At 50.0% G+C, this 20,315-nt stretch overlaps 1 protein-coding gene across 1 annotated transcript in view; it reads right to left on the bottom strand.

Moving 5' to 3' along the window:
* Positions 1-16,151: 16,151 nt before the first annotated feature.
* Positions 16,152-20,315, bottom strand: part of LOC140406230 (sterile alpha motif domain-containing protein 15-like) — a 46,232-nt gene continuing 42,068 nt past the window's right edge. The window contains exon 3 of the mRNA XM_072494363.1: positions 16,152-18,730. Within this exon, the coding sequence (XP_072350464.1) occupies positions 18,557-18,730 (174 nt within the window). The 3' untranslated portion in view covers positions 16,152-18,556. The remainder of the gene's footprint in view (positions 18,731-20,315) is intronic.

The following is a 20,315-nucleotide window of genomic DNA, read 5'->3' as shown; positions in this document are numbered from 1 at the left end:
GCCCATTGGTCATGTCCTATCTTACTGACCTATTGGTTGACTGTCTGTGTGTCATGTCTCTGGTGCTCCCTCTAGTGTCTAGCTAGGTGTAGTGTATGTACATTAACCCTTTGTGTACTTAGTGATGTATATCCCCACACATGCCATCCGTCTCCCCCGGCTTAAACCCGTGGTTCCCACACCGCGGTGTCAGCACTGACGCCCCGTCCATCCGAAACTGTCTCCTCAACTGGTTCCACACCCTAACTGTGGACTGGGCTCTCCATGAACCTCCTCACTGCCAGCGGTAGCGCCGCCATCACCATGGCCCTCAGGCGGGACTCCCTTCAGGACTCCTCCTCCACCCTAACCCATTCTGACCCCTCTCCTTCCCACCACTGCCTCACCTTCTCCGCATTCACAGCCCAATAGTAGAGCAACAGATTCAGTGACACCAAAAGCCATTTCTGCCTCCGTAGCAGGGCCCTCTTCACCCGAGGTACCTTCCCCGTCCATATAAACTCCCTTCGGAATGAAGATCGGGAGGGTCTGGAATACAAACAGCAACCTTGGCAGAACATTCATTTCCACCACCTGGACCCTCCCCGCTAGTGTCAGGTGTAACATATCCCATCTAAAGTCCTCCCGAACCTCCTCCACCAACTTTGTCAGGTTCCATTTGTCCACCGTCGCACACTCCCCCATCACCTGAACGCTGTTGTGTTCTGCTGCTTCGGATAACACGGGCTGCTACTTGCAGTCGTAACTAAAGGATGCTTCAGACTCTAAAATGAGTTCAACGTGTGTGATAAACACCACTGGTAACACACTACGCGTATTACGGTACTGCCACTGTATTACAGGTACCACAGTAATCCCAGCCTGCTGGCTTCTCCCAGCAGGCGCTGTATAAAAGTGTACGCTCTCCTGCGCTGCTCCCGTTCTGGTTCCAACTGCAGGAGGCTCAACATCTTGTGCAATAAAGCCTCAATTGTTTCACCATTCTCGTCTCGTGGTCATTGATGATACATCAACGTGTTTATTGAACTATTAACACAGTTCTCAAATTAGTTTGACTCTCTGCGAATCTAACTGTAGTAACTCCGTCTAACTGTAGCAGCTTGCTCGAAGCCACGTGCTGGGGTGTGAGGCTGCTGATTAACCATGTCTAACTCTCTAGATGTCTGTCTGTGGAAAGAGGCAGGGTGTGAGGGCCTCCTTCCTTTTATAGTGTTTATGCCATGCCCCCTTGTGGTCAAGCCACCTCCGAGTGTCCTGACTGCCCATTGGTTGTGTCCTATTCTGAGTGTTCATTGGTTGCATGTTTGCATATCATGACAGACGCCAAATACCTAAACCTGTCCCTGGCTACCCTAAATGGCAAAGCTCCCAGATTGGCTCCCCAACCCGCCTCATTCACTGGAGACACTTCACTCTTTCTGACATTCAGCTTACAGACCGTGGAGGCCCCAAACCTCTCTAGTAAGCCCATAATTCTCCCCATACTCTCCAGTGGATCTCATCCGAACAGCAGCAGGTTGTCTGCATACGACACCCAGTGCTCCTGACTCCCCATCACAATCCCCAACCATTTTACTGACCCCCTAAGGGGCATTGCCAGCGGCTCTATTGCCAGCACAAACAACAGCGGCGACAGGGGACACCCCTGCCTTGTTCCTCTGTACAGCCTGAAGCTCCGTGAACTCATCTCACTGGTCCGTACACTCGCCACCGGTGCCACATACAGCAGACGCACCCACGCCACAAACTTCGGCCCAAACCCAAACCTTCCCAGAACCTCGAACAGGCACCACCACTCTACCCGGTTCAAAGTCTTCTCAATTAATCACAATTAATAACCGCGTAATGTTACCGGAACGTTGCCCGCCCATCTCAAAACCCGATTGGTCCTCTGCAACCATAGAACATAGAACATAGAACAATACAGCGCAGTACAGGCCCTTCGGCCCACGATGTTGCACTGAAACAAAAGCCATCTAACCTACACTATGCCATTATCATCCATATGTTTATCCAATAAACTTTTAAATGCCCTCAATGTTGGCGAGTTCACTACTGTAGCAGGTAGGGCATTCCACGGCCTCACTACTTTTTGCGTAAAGAACCTACCTCTGACCCCTGTCCTATATCTATTACCCCTCAGTTTAAAGTTATGTCCCCTCGTGCCAGCCATTTCCATCCGCGGGAGAAGGCTCTCACTGTCCACCCTATCTAACCCCCTGATCATTTTGTATGCCTCTATTAAGTCTCCTCTTAACCTTCTTCGCTCCAACGAAAACAACCTCAAGTCCATCAGCCTTTCCTCATAAGATTTTCCCTCCATACCAGGCAACATCCTGGTAAATCTCCTCTGCACCCGCTCCAAAGCCTCCACGTCCTTCCTATAATGCGGTGACCAGAACTGTACGCAATACTCCAAATGCGGCCGTACCAGAGTTCTGTACAGCTGCAACATGACCTCCTGACTCCGGAACTCAATCCCTCTACCAATTAAGGCCAACACTCCATAGGCCTTCTTCACAACCCTATCAACCTGGGTGGCAACTTTCAGGGATCTATGTACATGGACACCTAGATCCCTCTGCTCATCCACACTTTCAAGAACTTTCCCATTAGCCAAATATTCCGCATTCCTGTTATTCCTTCCAAAGTGAATCACCTCAGACTTCTCTACATTAAACTCCATTTGCCACCTCTCAGCCCAGCTCTGCAGCTTATCTATATCCCTCTGTAACCTGCTACATCCTTCCACACTATCGACAACACCACCGACTTTAGTATCGTCTGCAAATTTACTCACCCACCCTTCTGCGCCTTCCTCTAGGTCATTGATAAAAATGACAAACAGCAACGGCCCCAGAACAGATCCTTGTGGTACTCCACTTGTGACTGTACTCCATTCTGAACATTTCCCATCAACCACCACCCTCTGTCTTCTTTCAGCTAGCCAATTTCTGATCCACATCTCTAAATCACCCTCAATCCCCAGCCTCCGTATTTTCTGCAATAGCCTACCGTGGGGAACCTTATCAAATGCTTTGCTGAAATCCATATACACCACATCAACTGCTCTACCCTCATCTACCTGTTCAGTCACCTTCTCAAAGAACTCAATAAGGTTTGTGAGGCATGACCTACCCTTCACAAAGCCATGCTGACTATCCCTGATCATATTATTCCTATCTAGATGATTATAAATCTTGTCTCTTATAATCCCCTCCAAGACTTTACCCACTACAGACGTGAGGCTCACCGGTCTATAGTTGCCGGGGTTGTCTCTGCTCCCCTTTTTGAACAAAGGGACCACATTTGCTGTCCTCCAGTCCTCTGGCACTATTCCTGTAGCCAATGATGACATAAAAATCAAAGCCAAAGGTCCAGCAATCTCTTCCCTGGCCTCCCAGAGAATCCTAGGATAAATCCCATCAGGTCCCGGGGACTATCTATTTTCAGCCTGTCCAGAATTGCCAACACCTCTTCCCTACGTACCTCAATGCCATCTATTCTATTAGCCTGGGGCTCAGCATTCTCCTCCACAACATTATCTTTTTCCTGAGTGAATACTGACGAAAAATATTCATTTAGTATCTCGCCTATCTCTTCAGACTCCACACACAATTTCCCATCCCTGTCCTTGACTGGTCCTACTCTTTCCCTAGTCATTCGCTTATTCCTGACATACCTATAGAAAGCTTTTGGGTTTTCCTTGATCCTTCCTGCCAAATACTTCTCATGTCCCCTCCTTGCTCGTCTTAGCTCTCTCTTTAGATCCTTCCTCGCTACCTTGTAACTATCCATCGCCCCAACTGAAACTTCACACCTCATCTTCACATAGGCCTCCTTCTTCCTCTTAACAAGAGATTCCACTTCCTTGGTAAACCACGGTTCCCTCGCTCGACGCCTTCCTCCCTGCCTGACCGGTACATACTTATCAAGAACACGCAGTAGCTGATCCTTGAACAAGCCCCACTTATCCAGTGTGCCCAACACTTGCAGCCTACTTCTCCACCTTAACCCCCCCAAGTCACGTCTAATGGCATCATAATTGCCCTTCCCCCAGCTATAACTCTTGCCCTGCGGTGTATACTTATCCCTTTCCATCATTAACGTAAACGTCACCGAATTGTGGTCACTGTCCCCAAAGTGCTCTCCTACCTCCAAATCCAACACCTGGCCTGGTTCATTACCCAAAACCAAATCCAACGTGGCCTCGCCTCTTGTTGGCCTGTCAACATATTGTTTCAGGAAACCCTCCTGCACACACTGTACAAAAAACGACCCATCTATTGTACTTGAACTATATCTTTTCCAGTCAATATTTGGAAAGTAAATAATAACTACCCTGTTACTTTCGCTCTTATCCAGAATCATCTTCGCCATCCTTTCCTCTACATCCCTAGAACTATTAGGAGGCCTATAAAAAACTCCCAACAGGGTGACCTCTCCTTTCCTGTTTCTAACTTCAGCCCATACTACCTCGGAAGAAGAGTCCCCATCTAGCATCCTCTCCGCCACCGTAATACTGCTCTTGACTAGCAGCGCCACACCTCCCCCTCTTTTGCCTCCTTCTCTGAGCTTACTAAAACACCTAAACCCCGGAACCTGCAACATCCATTCCTGTCCCTGCTCTATCCATGTCTCCGAAATGGCCACAACATCGAAGTCCCAGGTACCAACCCATGCTGCCAGTTCCCCTACCTTGTTTCGTATACTCCTGGCATTGAAGTAGACACACTTCAAACCACCTACCTGAACACTGGCCCCCTCCTGCGACGTCAAATCTGTGCTCCTGACCTCTATACTCTCATTCTCCCTTACCCTAAAACTACAATCCAGGTTCCCATGCCCCTGCTGCATTAGTTTAAACCCCCCCAAAGAGCACTAACAAATCTCCCCCCCAGGATATTTGTGCCCCTCAGGTTCAGATGTAGACCATCCTGTCTGTAGAGGTCCCACCTTCCCCAGAAAGAGCCCCAGTTATCCAGAAATCTGAATCCCTCCCGCCTGCACCATCCCTGTAGCCACGTGTTTCATTGCTCTCTCTCCCTATTCCTCATCTCACTATCACGTGGCACGGGCAACAACCCAGAGATAACAACTCTGTTTGTTCTAGTTCTGAGCTTCCATCCTAGCTCCCTGAAAGCCTGCCTGACATCCTTGTCCCCTTTCCTACCTATGTCGTTAGTGCCAATGTGGACCACGACTTGGGGCTGCTCCCCCTCCCCCCTAAGGACCCGGAAAACACGATCCGAGACATCACGTACCCTTGCACCTGGGAGGCAACATAACAAACGTGAGCCTCTCACGCTCCCACAAAATCTCCTATCTGTGCCCCTGACTATAGAGTCCCCAATTACTAATGCTCTGCTCCTCTCCCCCCTTCCCTTCTGAGCAACAGGGACAGACTCCGTGCCAGAGGCCCGTACCCCATGGCTTACCTCTGGTAAGTCGTCCCCCCCACAAGTATCCAAAGCGGTATACTTGTTTCTCAGGGGAACAACCGCAGGGGATCCCTGCACTGACTGCTTTTTCCCAGTCCCTCTTACAGTTACCCACCTATCTCCAATCTTTGGTGTAACTAATTCCCTGAAGCTGCTATCTATGACCCCTTCTGCCTCCCGAATGATCCAAAGTTCTTCCAACTCCAGCTCCAGTTCCCCAACTCGGTCTTGGAGGAGCTGGAGATGGCAGCACTTCCTGTAGGTAAAATCAGCAGGGACACTAACTGCATCCCTCACCTCAAACATCCTGCAGGAGGAACATTGCACTCCCTTCCCTGCCATTCCTCTAACTTTCTACCAAGATCTGGCTAACAACTAAATTAAATTTTTTATAAAAAATAATAATAATATAATAAAATATGGTACTTACCTCAGACCAATGGGTTTTATTATTATTTTAGTCGTCCGCGGGTCGACTTCCTGTTCCCGCCTAAAACACTAATTAAAAAAAAAAATTCTCAGCTCCTGCTGAAATTGACTAACCAGCCAGCTCCACTCCCGCCGAAATCGACTGGCCTGCCCCTGCAAAGACAAGTGGACAGGACAAGGACAGACTTACCTCCCAGCAGCCACTTCCGCACTGCTCCCTCTGAAACTGACTCACCAGCTGTTCTCACGCCGAAATCGACTGGCCTGCCCCTGCAAAGACAAGTGCTTTTAAAGACACACGTATTTAACAATGATATGGGTTTATATGACCCACACTCTAGTCGGTCCTTCCCCTTCTTCGGGATTAGTGCGATCAATGACTCAGGCAGCTCCCTCTTCTCCAGCGCCTCGCTAAACATTCCCAGTAAATGTGGTGGCAGCTCCGTTGCAAACACCTTATAAAACTTTGCCAGGTAACCGTTCCCGGGGCCTTCCCCGACTTCAGCCCTTTTATGCTATCCATCACCTCTCTCAACCCGAGAGGCTCCTCCAGCGCCTGCATCCTCCCCTCATCCAGACGCGGGAATTCCAGCCCATCCAAAAACCACCCCGTGCCCGCTTCCTCACCCCCTGGATCGGCCCCGTGCCTGCTTCCTCGCCCCCTGGATCGGCCCCGTGCCCGCTTCCTCACCCCCTGGATCAGCACCGTGCCCGCTGCCTCACCCCCTGGATCGGCCCCATGCCCGCTTCCTCGCCCCCTGGATCGGCCCCGTGCCCGCTTCCTCACCCCCTGGATCGGCCCCGAACCGCTTCCTCGCCCCCTGGATCGGCCCCGTGCCCACTTCCTCACCCCCTGGGTCGGCCCCGTGCCCGCTTCCTCACTCCCTGGATCGGCCCCGTGCCCGCTTCCTCGCCCCCTGGATCAGCCCCGTGCCCGCTTCCTCACCCCCTGGATCGGCCCCGAACCGCTTCCTCGCCCCCTGGATCGGCCCCGTGCCCACTTCCTCACCCCCTGGATCGGCCCCGTGCCCGCTTACTCGCCCCCTGGGTCGGCCCCGTGCCCGCTTCCTCGCGCCCTGGATTGGCCCTGTATAACATCTCAATATACTCCCTGAATGCCTCATTTATCCTCCCCGGCTCGGACACTACCCCCCCCCCCCGGCCCCTTTTCTTGTCCGTACCCTCAGAATTTCTTGACTTGGCCTGTCTCCGTAGCTGGTGGGCGAGCATGTGCCTCACCTTCTCTCCATATTATCATAGAATTATCATAGAATTTACAGTGCAGAAGGAGGCCATTCGGCCCATCGAGTCTGCACCGGCTCTTGGAAAGAGCACCCTACCCAAGGTCAACACCTCCACCCTATCCCCATAACCCAGTAACCCCACCCAACACTAAGGACAATTATGGACACTAAGGCAATTTAGCATGGCCAATCCACCTAACCTGCACATCTGTGGGCTGTGGGAGGAAACCGGAGCCCCCGGAGGAAACCCACGCAGACACGGGGAGAACGTGCAGACTCCGCTCAGACAGTGACCCAGCGGGGAATCGAACCTGGGACCCTGGAGCTGTGAAGCAATTGTGGTATCCACTAGGCTACCGTGCTGCCCCTCTGTTGCTGCACCCCCGCGCGCCCTCTGTTGCTGCCCAGCTATCGTTCTCATAGTCAGCCTATTGAACTGTCCCTGTAACGTCTTTCTCTCCACCAACCCCTCCTTGGGTGGGCCCTCAAATATTTCTTGTCCACCTCAACTATCTCGTCCAACAACTGTCCATACTCCTCCCTCCGCCTGTCTCTGTGCATCTTGAACGAAATAATCTCCCCCAGAACCACTGCCTTTAACGCCTCCCAAAATGTGGCTGCCATTCTGACTCCACATCGTCTCTGATCACCGACCACACCCTGTCACAGAACCCCTTGTCTAACCTCCATCCCAGCCTCTGATCCTGCCTCAAGCTAAGACTAACCTACAACTAGTGTGGTGCATGGTCAGAGAAAACGATTCCTGCATACTCTGCCCTCACCACAAAGAATTGAATTCTGGGGTACACCTTGTACACATGCAGGAAGAAGCAATGCTCCCTCTCCCCCAGGTTCCTAAACCTGCACGGATCCAGCATTCCCATCCTTTCCATAAACCCTCCCAGCCCCTTCGCCATCCTCAACCTTCCCTTTGACTTAGGGCTCGACCTATCCATTCTCGGCTCCAGCACGCAATTAAAATCACCCCTCACAATCAACTGATGCGTGTCCAGGTCTGGAATCACCCCGAGCAACCCTTTCACAAACCCCACGTTGTCTCAATTTGGCGCATTAACATTCATTAGCACCACCGGCATCTGCTCCAACACCCCGCTCACTATCACACATCTCCCCCCCTGAATTCCAAACTTCCTTAGCACCTACAAACCCCGGGCGGGATTTCCAACCCTCCGCGCCGGAATCGTGCCTCGTGCAGGGACGGAAAATAGCCGTTCACGGCGGAAACCGGCGTGACGGCGCTTTGGCGATTCTCCGCGGACCCACCAGTCCCGCGCGCGCGGTTGACACGGCGCTGGTCGGGGGCCCCGTTGGAAGAGGTGATTCTCCGTGGTCGAGCGGCCGAGTTCCCGCCGGCGTGGTTCACATCTGGTGGGGGGCGGGGGCATCTGACTCTGCGGGGGGTTGTCAGTGTGTCGCTTTAGTCCCCCAAAAGGGAGAAACTCGCCCATCGTCCTTTTGCTCAGCAGGATGGCCACCCCCCTGCCCTCCCGTGACTTTGAATCAAACCCCAAGTGAAATACCTGGCCCACCAATCCCTTTTCAATATAACCTGATCCTTCACCCGGATGTACTCCTCCTACAGAAAGATCACCCCCGCTTTCATGCTCCTCAAGTGCGTGAAGACCCTGAACCTCTTCACAGGCCCGTTCAGCCCCCGTACGTTGCATGTTATGAACCTTACTGGAGGCTTGCATCTCGACTCCCCTCCCCTGTCCATCATCCTCCTCTTCAGATTCTGTCCCCTTTAACTTCACCCTAAACCGGGCAAGATGGCCCCGTCTCCATCCATGACCCCGTTCCTACTCCAGCCCTGCCACGTTGTGTCCCCTCTTCCCCCCCCCCCCCCCCTAACCTGGCCAATCCCATCAGCTACCTCCCCCACCTCACTTCCGTTCACCAGCATTATCTGGCGGCAGCGCTGCCCGAAGGCTCCTCCAATCTACCCCTCCACCTTCCCCCCCCCCACCCTCTCCTCCTTGGTCTGTACAAATGGCTCCCCCTGGACCTCCCCACCCCCACCCCAAAGAAGGCACATCCAAAACCACGGTCACCCCCTCCAGAAAAGGAAAAACACCACAAGCAGCCGGGGGGGTCGACAGTTGCCCCCTTACAAACTTATTACCTCATAACAAACAATCACAACAAAATCACCCCACCCGAGAAGAACTAACCCCCCCTCCCCCGCCCCCCCCCCCCCCCCCCCCCGGACCCCACACTACCCGCATCTTCCAAACTCCTTGGCCCATAGAACATAGATCATTACAGCGCAGTACAGGCCCTTCGGCCCTCAATGTTGTGCTCACCTGTGAAACCACTCTAAAGCCCATCTGCACTATTCCCTTATCGTCCATATGTCTATCCAATGACCATTTGAATGCCCTTAGTATTGGCGAGTCCACTACTGTTGCAGGCAGGGCATTCCACACCCTTACTACTCTCTGAGTAAAGAACCTACCTCTGACATCTGTCTTATATCTACCTCCCCTCAATTTAAAGGTATATCCCCTCATGCTAGACATCACCATCCAAGGAAAAAGGCTCTCACTGTCCACCCTATCCAATCCTCTGATCATCTTGTATGCCTCAATTAAGTCACCTCTTAACCTTCTTCTCTCTAATGAAAACAGCCTCAAGTCCCTCAGCCTTTCCTCATAAGATCTTCCCTCCATACCAGGCAACATCCTGGTAAATCTCCTCTGCACCCTTTCCAATGCTTCCACATCCTTCCTATAATGCGGCGACCAGAATTGCACGCAATACTCCAAATGCGGCCGCACCAGAGTTTTGTACAGCTGCAACATGACCTCACGGCTCCGAAACTCAATCCCTCTACCAATAAAAGCTAACACACCATACGCCTTCTTAACAACCCTCTCAACCTGGGTGGCAACTTTCAGGGATCTATGCACATGGACACCGAGATCTCTCTGCTCATCCACGTTAAGTAATGGGTTAAGAGACATTGCAATTAGTTGTCTCATTTATGTTAAGTATCCACTAATTGACACTGATATGTAAAGGGGCTCCAGGTGGCCTCTGTCAGGTGGTGTATTGTTGGAGTTTTGTGCAGAGGCTGTGGAAGTGAAATAAATGGTGTTTGGTGAAAAGGAACAGGACTTCTGACTCTTCATACAACGGTAACTAAAACGTGTAACAATCCACACTACCAAGAATCTTACCATTAGCCCAGTACGCTGTCTTCCTGTTATTCCTTCCAAAATGAATCACCTCACACTTTTCTGCATTAAACTCCATTTGCCACCTCTCAGCCCAGCGCTGCAGCTTATCTATGTCCCTCTGTAACTTGTAACATCCTTCCGCACTGTCCACAACTCCACCGACTTTAGTGTCATCTGCAGATTTACTCACCCATCCTTCTACGTCCTCGCCCAGGTCATTTATAAAAATGACAAACAGCTGTGGCCCCAAAACAGATCCCTGTGGTACACCACTAGTAACAGGACTCCAGTCTGAACATTTCCCATCAACCACCACCCTTTGTCTTCTTCCAGCTAGCCAATTTCTGTTCCAAACTGCTAAATCACTCTGAATCCCATGCCTCCGTATTTTCTGCAATAGTGTACAGTGGGGAACCTTATCAAACGCTTTACTGAAATCCATATACACCACATCAACTGCTTTACCCTCATCCACCTGTTTAGTCACCTTCTCAAAGAACTCAATAGGGTTTGTGAGGCACGACCTACCCTTCACAAAACCGTGTTGACTATCTCTAATCAAATTATTCCTTTCCAGATGATTATATATCCTATCTCTTATAAACCTTTCCAAGACCTTGCTCACAACAGAAATAAGGCTCACTGGTCTATAGTTACCGGGGTTGTCTCTACTCCCCTTTTTGAACAAGGGGACAACATTTGCTATCCTCCAGTCTTCTGGCACTATTCCTGTAGACAATAACGACTTAAAGATCAAAGCCAAAGGGTCAGCAATCTCTTCCCTAGCTTCCCAGATAATCCTAGGAAAAATCCCATCCGGCCCAGGGGACTTATCTATTTTCACACTTTCCAGAATTGCTAACACGTCCTCATGAACCTTAAGTCCTTCTAGTCTAGTAGCCTGAATCTCCGTATTCTCCTCGACAACATTGTCTTTTTCCTGTGTGAATACTGACGAAAAATATTAATTTAGCACCTCTCCTATCTCCTCGGACTCCACGCACAACTTCCCACTACTGTCCTTGACTGGCCCTACTCTTACCCCAGTCATTCTTTTATTCCTGACATATCTATAGAATGCTTTAGGGTTATCCTTGATCCTACCTGCCAAAGACTTCTCATGTCCCCTCCTAGCTCTTCTTAGCTCTCTCTTTAGGTCCTTCCTAGCTAACTTGTAACTCTTGAGTGCCCTAACTGAACCTTCATGTCTCATCTTTACATAAGCCTCCTTCTTCCTCTTGACAAGTGTTTCGACTGCTTTAGTAAACCACGGTTCCCTTGCTCGACCACTTCCTCCCTGCCTGACAGGTACATACTTATCAAGGACACGCAGTAGCTGTTCCTTGAACAAACTCCACATTTCCATTGTGCCCATCCCCTGCAGTTATCCTCTCCATCCAATGCATCCTAAGTCTTGCCTCATCGCATCATAATTGCCTTTCCCCCAGATATAACTCTTGCCCTGCGGTATATACCTATCCCTTTCCATCACTAAAGTAAACGTAATCAAATTGTGGTCACTATCACCAAAGTGCTCACCTACCTCCAAATCTAACACCTGTCCTGGTTCATTACCCAGTACCAAATCCAATACGGCCTCGCCTCTCGTTGGCCTGTCTACATACTGTGTCAGGAAACCCTCCTGCATACATTAGACAAAAACGGACCCATCTGAAGTACTCGAACTATAGCGTTTCCAGTCAATATTTGGAAAGTTAAAGTCCCCCATAACAACTACCCTGTTACTTTTGCTCCTATCCAGAATCATCTTTGCAATCCTTTCCTCTACATCTCTGGAACTTTTCGGAGGCCTATAGAACACCCCTAACAGGGTGACCTCTCCTTCCCTGGTTCTAACCTCAGCCCATACTACCTCAATCGACGAGTCCTCATCAAACGTCCTTTCTGCCACCGTAATACTGTCCTTGACTAACAATGCCACCCCTCCCCCTCTTTTACCACCTTCCCTGAGCTTACTGAAATATCTAAATCCCGGCACCTGCGACAACCATTCCTTTCCCTGCTCTATCCATATCTCCGAAATGGCCACAACATCGAAGTCCCAGGTACCAACCCATGCCGCAAGTTCACCCACCTTATTCCGGATGCTCCTGGCATTGAAGAAGACACACATTAAACCACCTTCCTGCCTGCCGGTACACTCCTGCAACTTTGAAACCTTACTCATGACCTCACGACTCTCAACCTCCTGTATACTGGAGCTACAATTCAGGTTCCCAATCTCCTGCTGAACTAGTTTAAACACTCCCGAAGAGCATTTGTAAATTTACCCCCCAGGATATTGGTACCCCTCTGATCCAGGTGTAGACCATCCCGTTTGTAGAGGTCCCATCTACCCCAGAATGAACCCCAATTATCCAGGAATCTGAAACCCCCCCCTCCTGCACCATCTCTGTAGCCACGTGTTCAACTCCTCTCTCTCCCTATTCCTCATTTCGCTAGCACGTGGCACGGGTAACAACCCAGAGATAATAACTCTGTTTGTCCTAGAACTAAGTTTCCACCCTAGCTCCCTGAATTCCTGCCTGACATCCCTATCCCTACCTATGTCATTGGTACCTATGTGGACCACGACTTGGGGCTGCTCCCCCCTCCCCCTTAATGATCCCGAAAACACGATCCGAGATATCACGGACCCTGCCACCTGGGAGGCAACACACCAACCGTGAGAGTCTCTCTCGTTCCCACACAATCTCCTATCTATCCCCCTAACTATGGAGCCTCCAATGACTAATGCTCTACTCCTCTCCCCCCTTCCCTTCTGAGCACCAGGGACAGACTCTGTGCCAGAGACATGTACCTCATGGCTTACCCCTGGTAAGTCCTCCCCCCCCCCCCAGTATCCAAAGCGGTATACGTGTTACTAAGAGGAACGACCACAGGGGATCCCTGTACTGACTGCTTCCTCCCAGCCCCTCTCACCATCACCCATCTATCTTCATTCTTCGGAGTAACTAAATCCCTGAAGCTTCTATCTATGACCACCTCTGCCTCCCGAATGATCCGAAGTTCATCCAGCTCCAGTTCCCTGACACGGTTTCTGAGGAGCTGGAGATGGGTGCACTTCCCACAGATGAAATCAGCAGGGACACTGACGGCGTCCCTCACCTCAAACATTCTGCAGGAGGAACATTGCACTACCTTCCTTGCCATCCCCTCTAGATAAAAAAAAGAAAGAAAGAGCTTACCTGTTATTCACTCTACCCCTCAGGTTAAAGGAGGTGGAAGGGTAGGGGACACTACAAGTGGAGTGTCTAGGGTTTAGAAACTGCCCAACTTAAATACAGGTAAAAATAAAACACTTAACCAGCAACCACGGCGCCCCACACGAAAACAGCAATCAGCTGTTATTGGCCTGCGCAAACAATCTAAATCTTTACTACTTACCCAGCAGTCACTCTGTCCTCACTCCGACCGGATTCAGCTGGAAACTCCTTACAGTAAGATTTTTTAAAAATTTACTCCCTTTCTCAGCAAGCAGTCACTCAGCAACCTCTGCGCCCCGCATGATAACAACTGAGGGAAAAGAAAAGAAAAACTACTTACCAGTCACCAGCCAATCACTTACCTGCAGGCTGTGACGTCACGGTTCCACTTCTTTCTACTTCTACCTGCCCTCAAGCCTTCCTTGTGATCTTTACAGCGGTTGATTTTTCTTTGGTTAGAGGAGGGGGTAGGGAGGGAAACACTGAAGCAGTGTTTTGGGTTTAAGTGTCACTTGACAACAGCTCCTCCACAAACCACCTTCAAGTTAGGGTGATAACAATATTAGGCAGGAACTGAAGAATCTAGATTGGGGGCAGATGTTTGAGGGTAAATCAACATCTGGCATGTGGGAGGCTTTCAAATGTCAGTTGATAGGAATTCAGGACCGGCATGTCCCTGTGAAGAGGAATGATAAATACGGCAAGTTTCGCGAACCTTGAATAATGAGGAATATTGTGAGCCGAGTCCAAAAGAAAAAGGAGGCATTTGTCAGGACTAGAAGGTTGGGAACAGACGAAGCCCGTGAGGAATATAAGGAAAGTAGAAAGGAACTTAAGCAAGAAGTCAGGAGGGCTAAAAGGGGTCACCAAGTCATTGGCAAATAGGGTTAAGGAAAATGCCAAAGCTTTTTATACATATATAAAAAGAGGGTAGCCAGGGAAAGGGTTGGCCCACTCAACGACAGGGGAATCTCTGCATGGAGCCTGAGGAAATGGGTGAGGTACTAAATCAGTACTTTGCATCAGTATTTACCAAAGAGAAGGACTTGGAGGTTAATCATCTCAGCTCCAGGACATCACTACAGGAGTTCCTCAGGGTAGTGTCCTCGGCCCAACCATCTTTGGCTGCTTCATCAATGACCTCCCATCATAAGATCAGAAGTTGGGATGTTTACAGATGACTGCACAATGTTCAGCACTATTTGAGACTCCTCAGATAATGAAGCAGTCCATGTCCAAATGCAGCAAGACCTGGACAATATCCAGCATTGGGTTGACAAGTGTCAAGTGACATTCGCGCCACACAAGTGCCAGGCAATGTTACAGAAATCTATATCTTTTTACACTCTGTCTCAACCTCTCACTATCCTTCTTCACAACCTTCTCCCAGAATACCTAGACACAGCCTTTTAGAAGACTATTCTGTGGTGCCATCTAGTGTTGAGATTCCTCAAACATCATCTTGTTAACCCTTTGCACTCCTTACATTATACATATCATTACACCCTCCACCACCGATGAACAGTGGCAGCCATTTGTACCATCTACAAGATGCACTGCAGTAACTCACCAAGACTCCTCAGACAGCACCGTCCAAACCCACGACCACTACCATCTAGAAGGACAAGAGCAGCAGATACCTGGGAAACCCACCACCTGGAGGTTCCCCTCCAAGTCACTCACCCCATCGTGGAAATTCATCACGGTTCCTTCACTGTTGCTGGGGCAACATCCTGGAATTCCACCCTAACAGCACAGTGGGTGTACCTACAATTCAGGGACTGCAGCAGTTCAAGAAGGCAGCTCACCACCACCTTCTGAAGGGCAATTAAGCATGGACAATAAATGCTGGGCCTAACCAGCGACACCCACATCCCGTAAATTAATTTTTTTAAATGATGAGCCTGGGAAAAGATGTGAAGATAATATGGGTCACATTGAGATCAAAAAGGTGTTGGGCGTCTTGAGAAACATTAAGGTAGAGAAGTCCCCAGGGCCTGACAGGATCTACTCCAGAATACGGAGGGAGGCAAGGGAGGAATTTGCTGTGACCTTGACAGAAATCTTTGTATCCTCACTGGCTACAGGTGAGGTCCCAGAGGACTGGAGAATAGCCAATGTTGTTCCTTTGTTTACAAAGGGGAGCAGGATTAATCCAGGAAATTACAGGCCGGTGGGCCTTACGTCAGTAGTAGGGAAATTATTGGAGTGGATTCTTTGAGACAGGATTTACTCCCATTTGGAAGCAAAAGGACGTATTAGCTAGAGGCAGCATGGTTTTGTGAAGGGGAGGTCGTACTCACTAACGTGATCGAGTTTTTTGAGGAAGTGTCAAAGATGATTGATAAACGTAGCGCAGTGGATGTTGACTACACGGACTTCAGTAAAGCCTTTAATATGGCCCCTCATGGAAGACTGGTACAGAAGGTGAAGTCACACGGGATCAGAGAAGGGCTGGCAAGATGGATCCAGAACTGGCTAGGTCATAGAAGGCAGAGGGTAGCAGTAGAAGGCTGCTTTTCTGAATAGAGGGCTGCGACCACAGAGATCAGTGCTGGGACCTTTGCTGTTTGTAGTATATATAAATGATTTGGAGGAAAATGTAACTGGTCTGATTTAAAAAAAAAAAAATTGTTTTATTCTCCTCATTTTCCATATCTTCATCGAATACACAAAAGATAATCACCAATAGCAAATACAGTGTCAATCCCTCAAACAGTGTCCCGTTCAATACACAAACCCAAATACCACCCATTCAAAATAAAACAAAAACAGCAAAAGAAAATTAACGGTCATTCCATAAAACGGTCATCCCATAAACAATGTCCTCAGCCCCACCAATAGCCCCCCCCCCCCCCAACGTTCGATGGCATCCAATTCTTGAAAGTGTATGGTAAACAATGCCCATGAATTGTAGAACCCTTCCATCCTCTCCCTCAGCTCAAACTTCACCTTTTCGAGCATCAAGAAGATCCAGCAGGCCCCCCCCCGCCATGCCGAGGACGGAGAAGCTGACCTCCACCTCAATAGGACCCGTCTCCGGGCAACCAGCGAGGCGAAGGCCAAGACATCTGCCCCACATCGGCCTGCAGCCCTGGCCGGTCCGACACCCCGAATAAGGCTTCTAGTGGCCCTGGTTCCAAGCTCATGTGTGCCACCCCGAGATGACCTTAAACCCCCCCCCTCCAATACTCCTCCAGCTTCGGGCAGGACCAAAACATGTGAACATGCTTCGTGGGTAGGGGTCTCCTCCCACAACGCTCACGCACATCCTCTACCCCCTCAAAGGGTCGGCTCATCCTCGCCCTTGAGAGGTGTGCCCTGTACACGACCTTCAGCTGTATCAGTCCCAACCTCGCGCACAAAGTTGAGGCACGCACCCTCCGGAGCACCTCACACCACAGACTGTCTTCCATAACCTCCCCAACTCTTCCTGCCACTTGGTTTAAATCCTCTCCAAGGATACCTTATCCTCCCCCCAAAATCCTCCCATAGATCGCCAACACCACCCCCTTCTCCATTCCCCCTGCTGTCAATACCTCTTCCAACAACGAGGGGGGGGGGGCAGCGCTATCGGGAAGCTCTGAACCTCCTTCCTGGCAAAGTGCCGGAGCTGCAGGTATCTAAACCCTTCCCCCTGCCCCAGTCCATATTTCTCCCCCAACACCTCAAGCCTCGCAAAACGATCTCTCAGGAACAGGTCTTTTAATGCCCCGACTCCCCTCTCCTCCCATCTCCCATCCCACTTCCCTGGCTCAAACCCATGGTTCCTCCTAATCGGCATCTCTCTTGACCCCGCCTACAACTTAAAATGCTGCCTCCAAATCGTCAGCGTTGCCACCGGACTCACAGAATATTTCCCCGGGGCCACCGGGAGCGGTGCTGTTACCAACGCCCTCAGCCCCGACCCCCTGCACAGACTCTCCTCCATTCTATGAGGGGAGGTTGGATAAACTCGGTTTATTCTCACTAGAACGACAGAGGTTGAGGGCGACCTGTTAGAATTCTACAAGATTATGAGGGGCATGGACAGAGTGGATAGTCAGAGGCTTTTTCCCAGGGTGGAAAAGTCAATTACTGGGGGGCATAGGTTTAAGGTGAGAAGGGCAAGGTTTAGAGGGGATGTACGAGGCAAGTTTTTTTACACAGAGGGTAGTGGGTGCCTGGAACTCGCTGCCGGAGGTGGTGGTGGAAGCAGGGACGATAGTGACGTTTAAGGGGCATCTTGACAAATGCATGAATAGGATGGGAATAGAGGGATACGGACCCCGGAAGTGTAGAAGGTTTTAGTTTAGTCGGGCAGCATGGTCGGCACGGGCTTGGAGGGCCGAAGGGCCTGTTCCTGTGCTGTACTTTTCTTTGTTGTTATATCGTCGTCCCTTCACTGTTGTTGGGTGAAAATGCTGGAACTCCCTCCCTAACAGCACAGTGGGTGTACCTACTGCCCCAGGGACTGCAGCGGCTCAAGAAGGCGGCTCACCACCACCTTCTCAAGGGCAATTAGGGATGGGCAACAAATACCAGTGTTACCCACATCCACCAATGGACAACTTACTGCAGCAATGATTAATGGTCAGAACAGGGTGACGGTCACACAACGAAGGAAGTTTGAGTTCGTACAAGACCCTGCTGATAACTGCTGGTGTCAAACCCTTTACACTCAAAAGAAAATATTGGATACTTTTCAACTTGGAGCCAATTGATTTTACATAATAAGCAGTTAGTGTGGCCCCATCACAGGATACTTATAGTGAAACTGAAAACTTATAAACGTGACAAGCTAACAGGATTGATGACCAGATCATAGTGATCAGACACACTCGCACATGACGTACCAAAAAACACACAGAAATATGACATCTGGTGAAATACAGCAAACTGATAAGGAGGGCATCATGGAATCCCTCTTTAGCTGGCCTCCATTGGCTCTGGGCACTTTGAGAAGCCCATGATTCTTTGTGATGCTAAAAGCAGGCAAGATTCTTCCCAATTTGCACCCTGAATGCGGGGGTGACTCAGTCATCCATCTCCTTCAGGAACTCTGCCAGTGTCAGTCCATCAGCTCTGGGCCCAGTTGGAGCCTTGCGTTCCAGAAACAACCCCATGGGATCCCTGCGGGGCTGGGAAATACTCCGCTTCCAAAGTGGCTCCTCGATATCCAGCAGTTTCTGAATCTCATGGGAGATTACCTACAAACAACAACAACAACCTGCATTTATATAGTGCCTTTTAATGTAACAAAGTCAGCCAAGTCACTTAACAGGAGCATAATCAACACTGCTGGATCAAAATCCTGAAACTCCATAACTGCACTGTTTTTGTAGCTACACCTGAACTGCAGTACTTGAGGAAGACAGTTCCCCACCACCCTCTCACGGGGGATTACGGATGGGCAATAAACACTGATTTTACCAGCGATGCTCATATCCACAAATGATTTTTAAAAAGACAGACAAAACGTTGTGACTAAGCTGTGGAGGGAGATACAAGGACAGAGGATTAAACAGCTTGGTCAAAAAGGTAGGTTCTAAGGAGCATCTTAAAGGAGAAGAGAGAATCAGAGAGGTTTCATAATAATCTTTATTATTGTCACAAGTAGGCTTACATTAACAATGCAATGAAGTTACTGTGAAAATCCCCTAGGCGCCACATTCCGGCCCCTGTTCGGGACACTGAGGGAGAATTCAGAATGTCCAATTCACCTAACAGCACGTCTTTCGGGACTTGTGGGAGGAAACTGGAGCACCCGGAGGAAACCCACGCAGACACGGGGAGGACGTGCAGACTCCGCACAGACAGTGACCCAAGCCGGAATCGAACCTGGGACCCTGGAGCTATGAAGCAACAGTGCTAACCACTGTGCTACTGTGCCAGCCATTATCACCAATATTATCACCAATTGTGCAGTACTTAAATCAGGGATGTGCAGGAGAGCAGAATTGGAGGAATGTAGAGAGCTCAGAGTTGTGGGACTGGAGAAGATTAGAGAATAGGGATGGACAAGGATTTGAACACAAGGATAAGAATTTTGAAATCAGGGTTGCTGCTGGTGTGGAAATCAATGTGGGCTAGTGAGCATAGAGAGATGGGTGAACAGAATTGGAGTAACGGGACAAGCAGCAGAATTTTGGATGAGCTGAAGTTTTGGACGATGAAAGATGGGAGGCTGGAGAAGAGAGCGTGGAATAGTTGAGCCTGTGGGTAATAATGCAGAAACGAGCAATGTCGTGCAGGTGAACATTAATAACACTGCTGGTAAGCACAGCCTTTAAAATGCAACAGGGCACGTAACAAAAACTGATGGTGCAAATAACAACCCTGACTACGCGTCACACAAAGTAATTACACAAAATTCCTTCATGGAGCAGGGTTAAAAAAAAAACACTGGATGTGAAAGTCGAAAAGTGGAAACTCAGTTGAAGGCAGAAGGTTGTTGGGCGAGGGATGGGTGTGTCAGAGAGGGATGGGTGTGTCAGGGAGGGATGGGTGTGTCAGGGAGGGATGGGTGTGTCAGGGAGGGATGGGTGTGTCAGGGAGGGATGGGTGTGTCAGGGAGGGATGGGTGTGTCAGGGAGGGATGGGTGTGTCAGGGAGGGATGGGTGTGTCAGAGAGGGATGGGTGTGTCAGAGAGGGGTGGGTGTGTCAGAGAGGGGTGGGTGTGTCAGAGAGGGGTGGGTGTGTCAGAGAGGGGTGGGTGTGTCAGAGAGGGGTGGGTGTGTCAGAGAGGGGTGGGTGTGTCAGAGAGGGGTGGGTGTGTCAGAGAGGGGTGGGTG

This window comes from Scyliorhinus torazame, chromosome 2 (genome assembly GCF_047496885.1).
Source record: "Scyliorhinus torazame isolate Kashiwa2021f chromosome 2, sScyTor2.1, whole genome shotgun sequence".
Classification (NCBI taxonomy): domain Eukaryota; kingdom Metazoa; phylum Chordata; class Chondrichthyes; order Carcharhiniformes; family Scyliorhinidae; genus Scyliorhinus; species Scyliorhinus torazame.
This window is presented reverse-complemented; position numbering and strand designations above follow the sequence as displayed.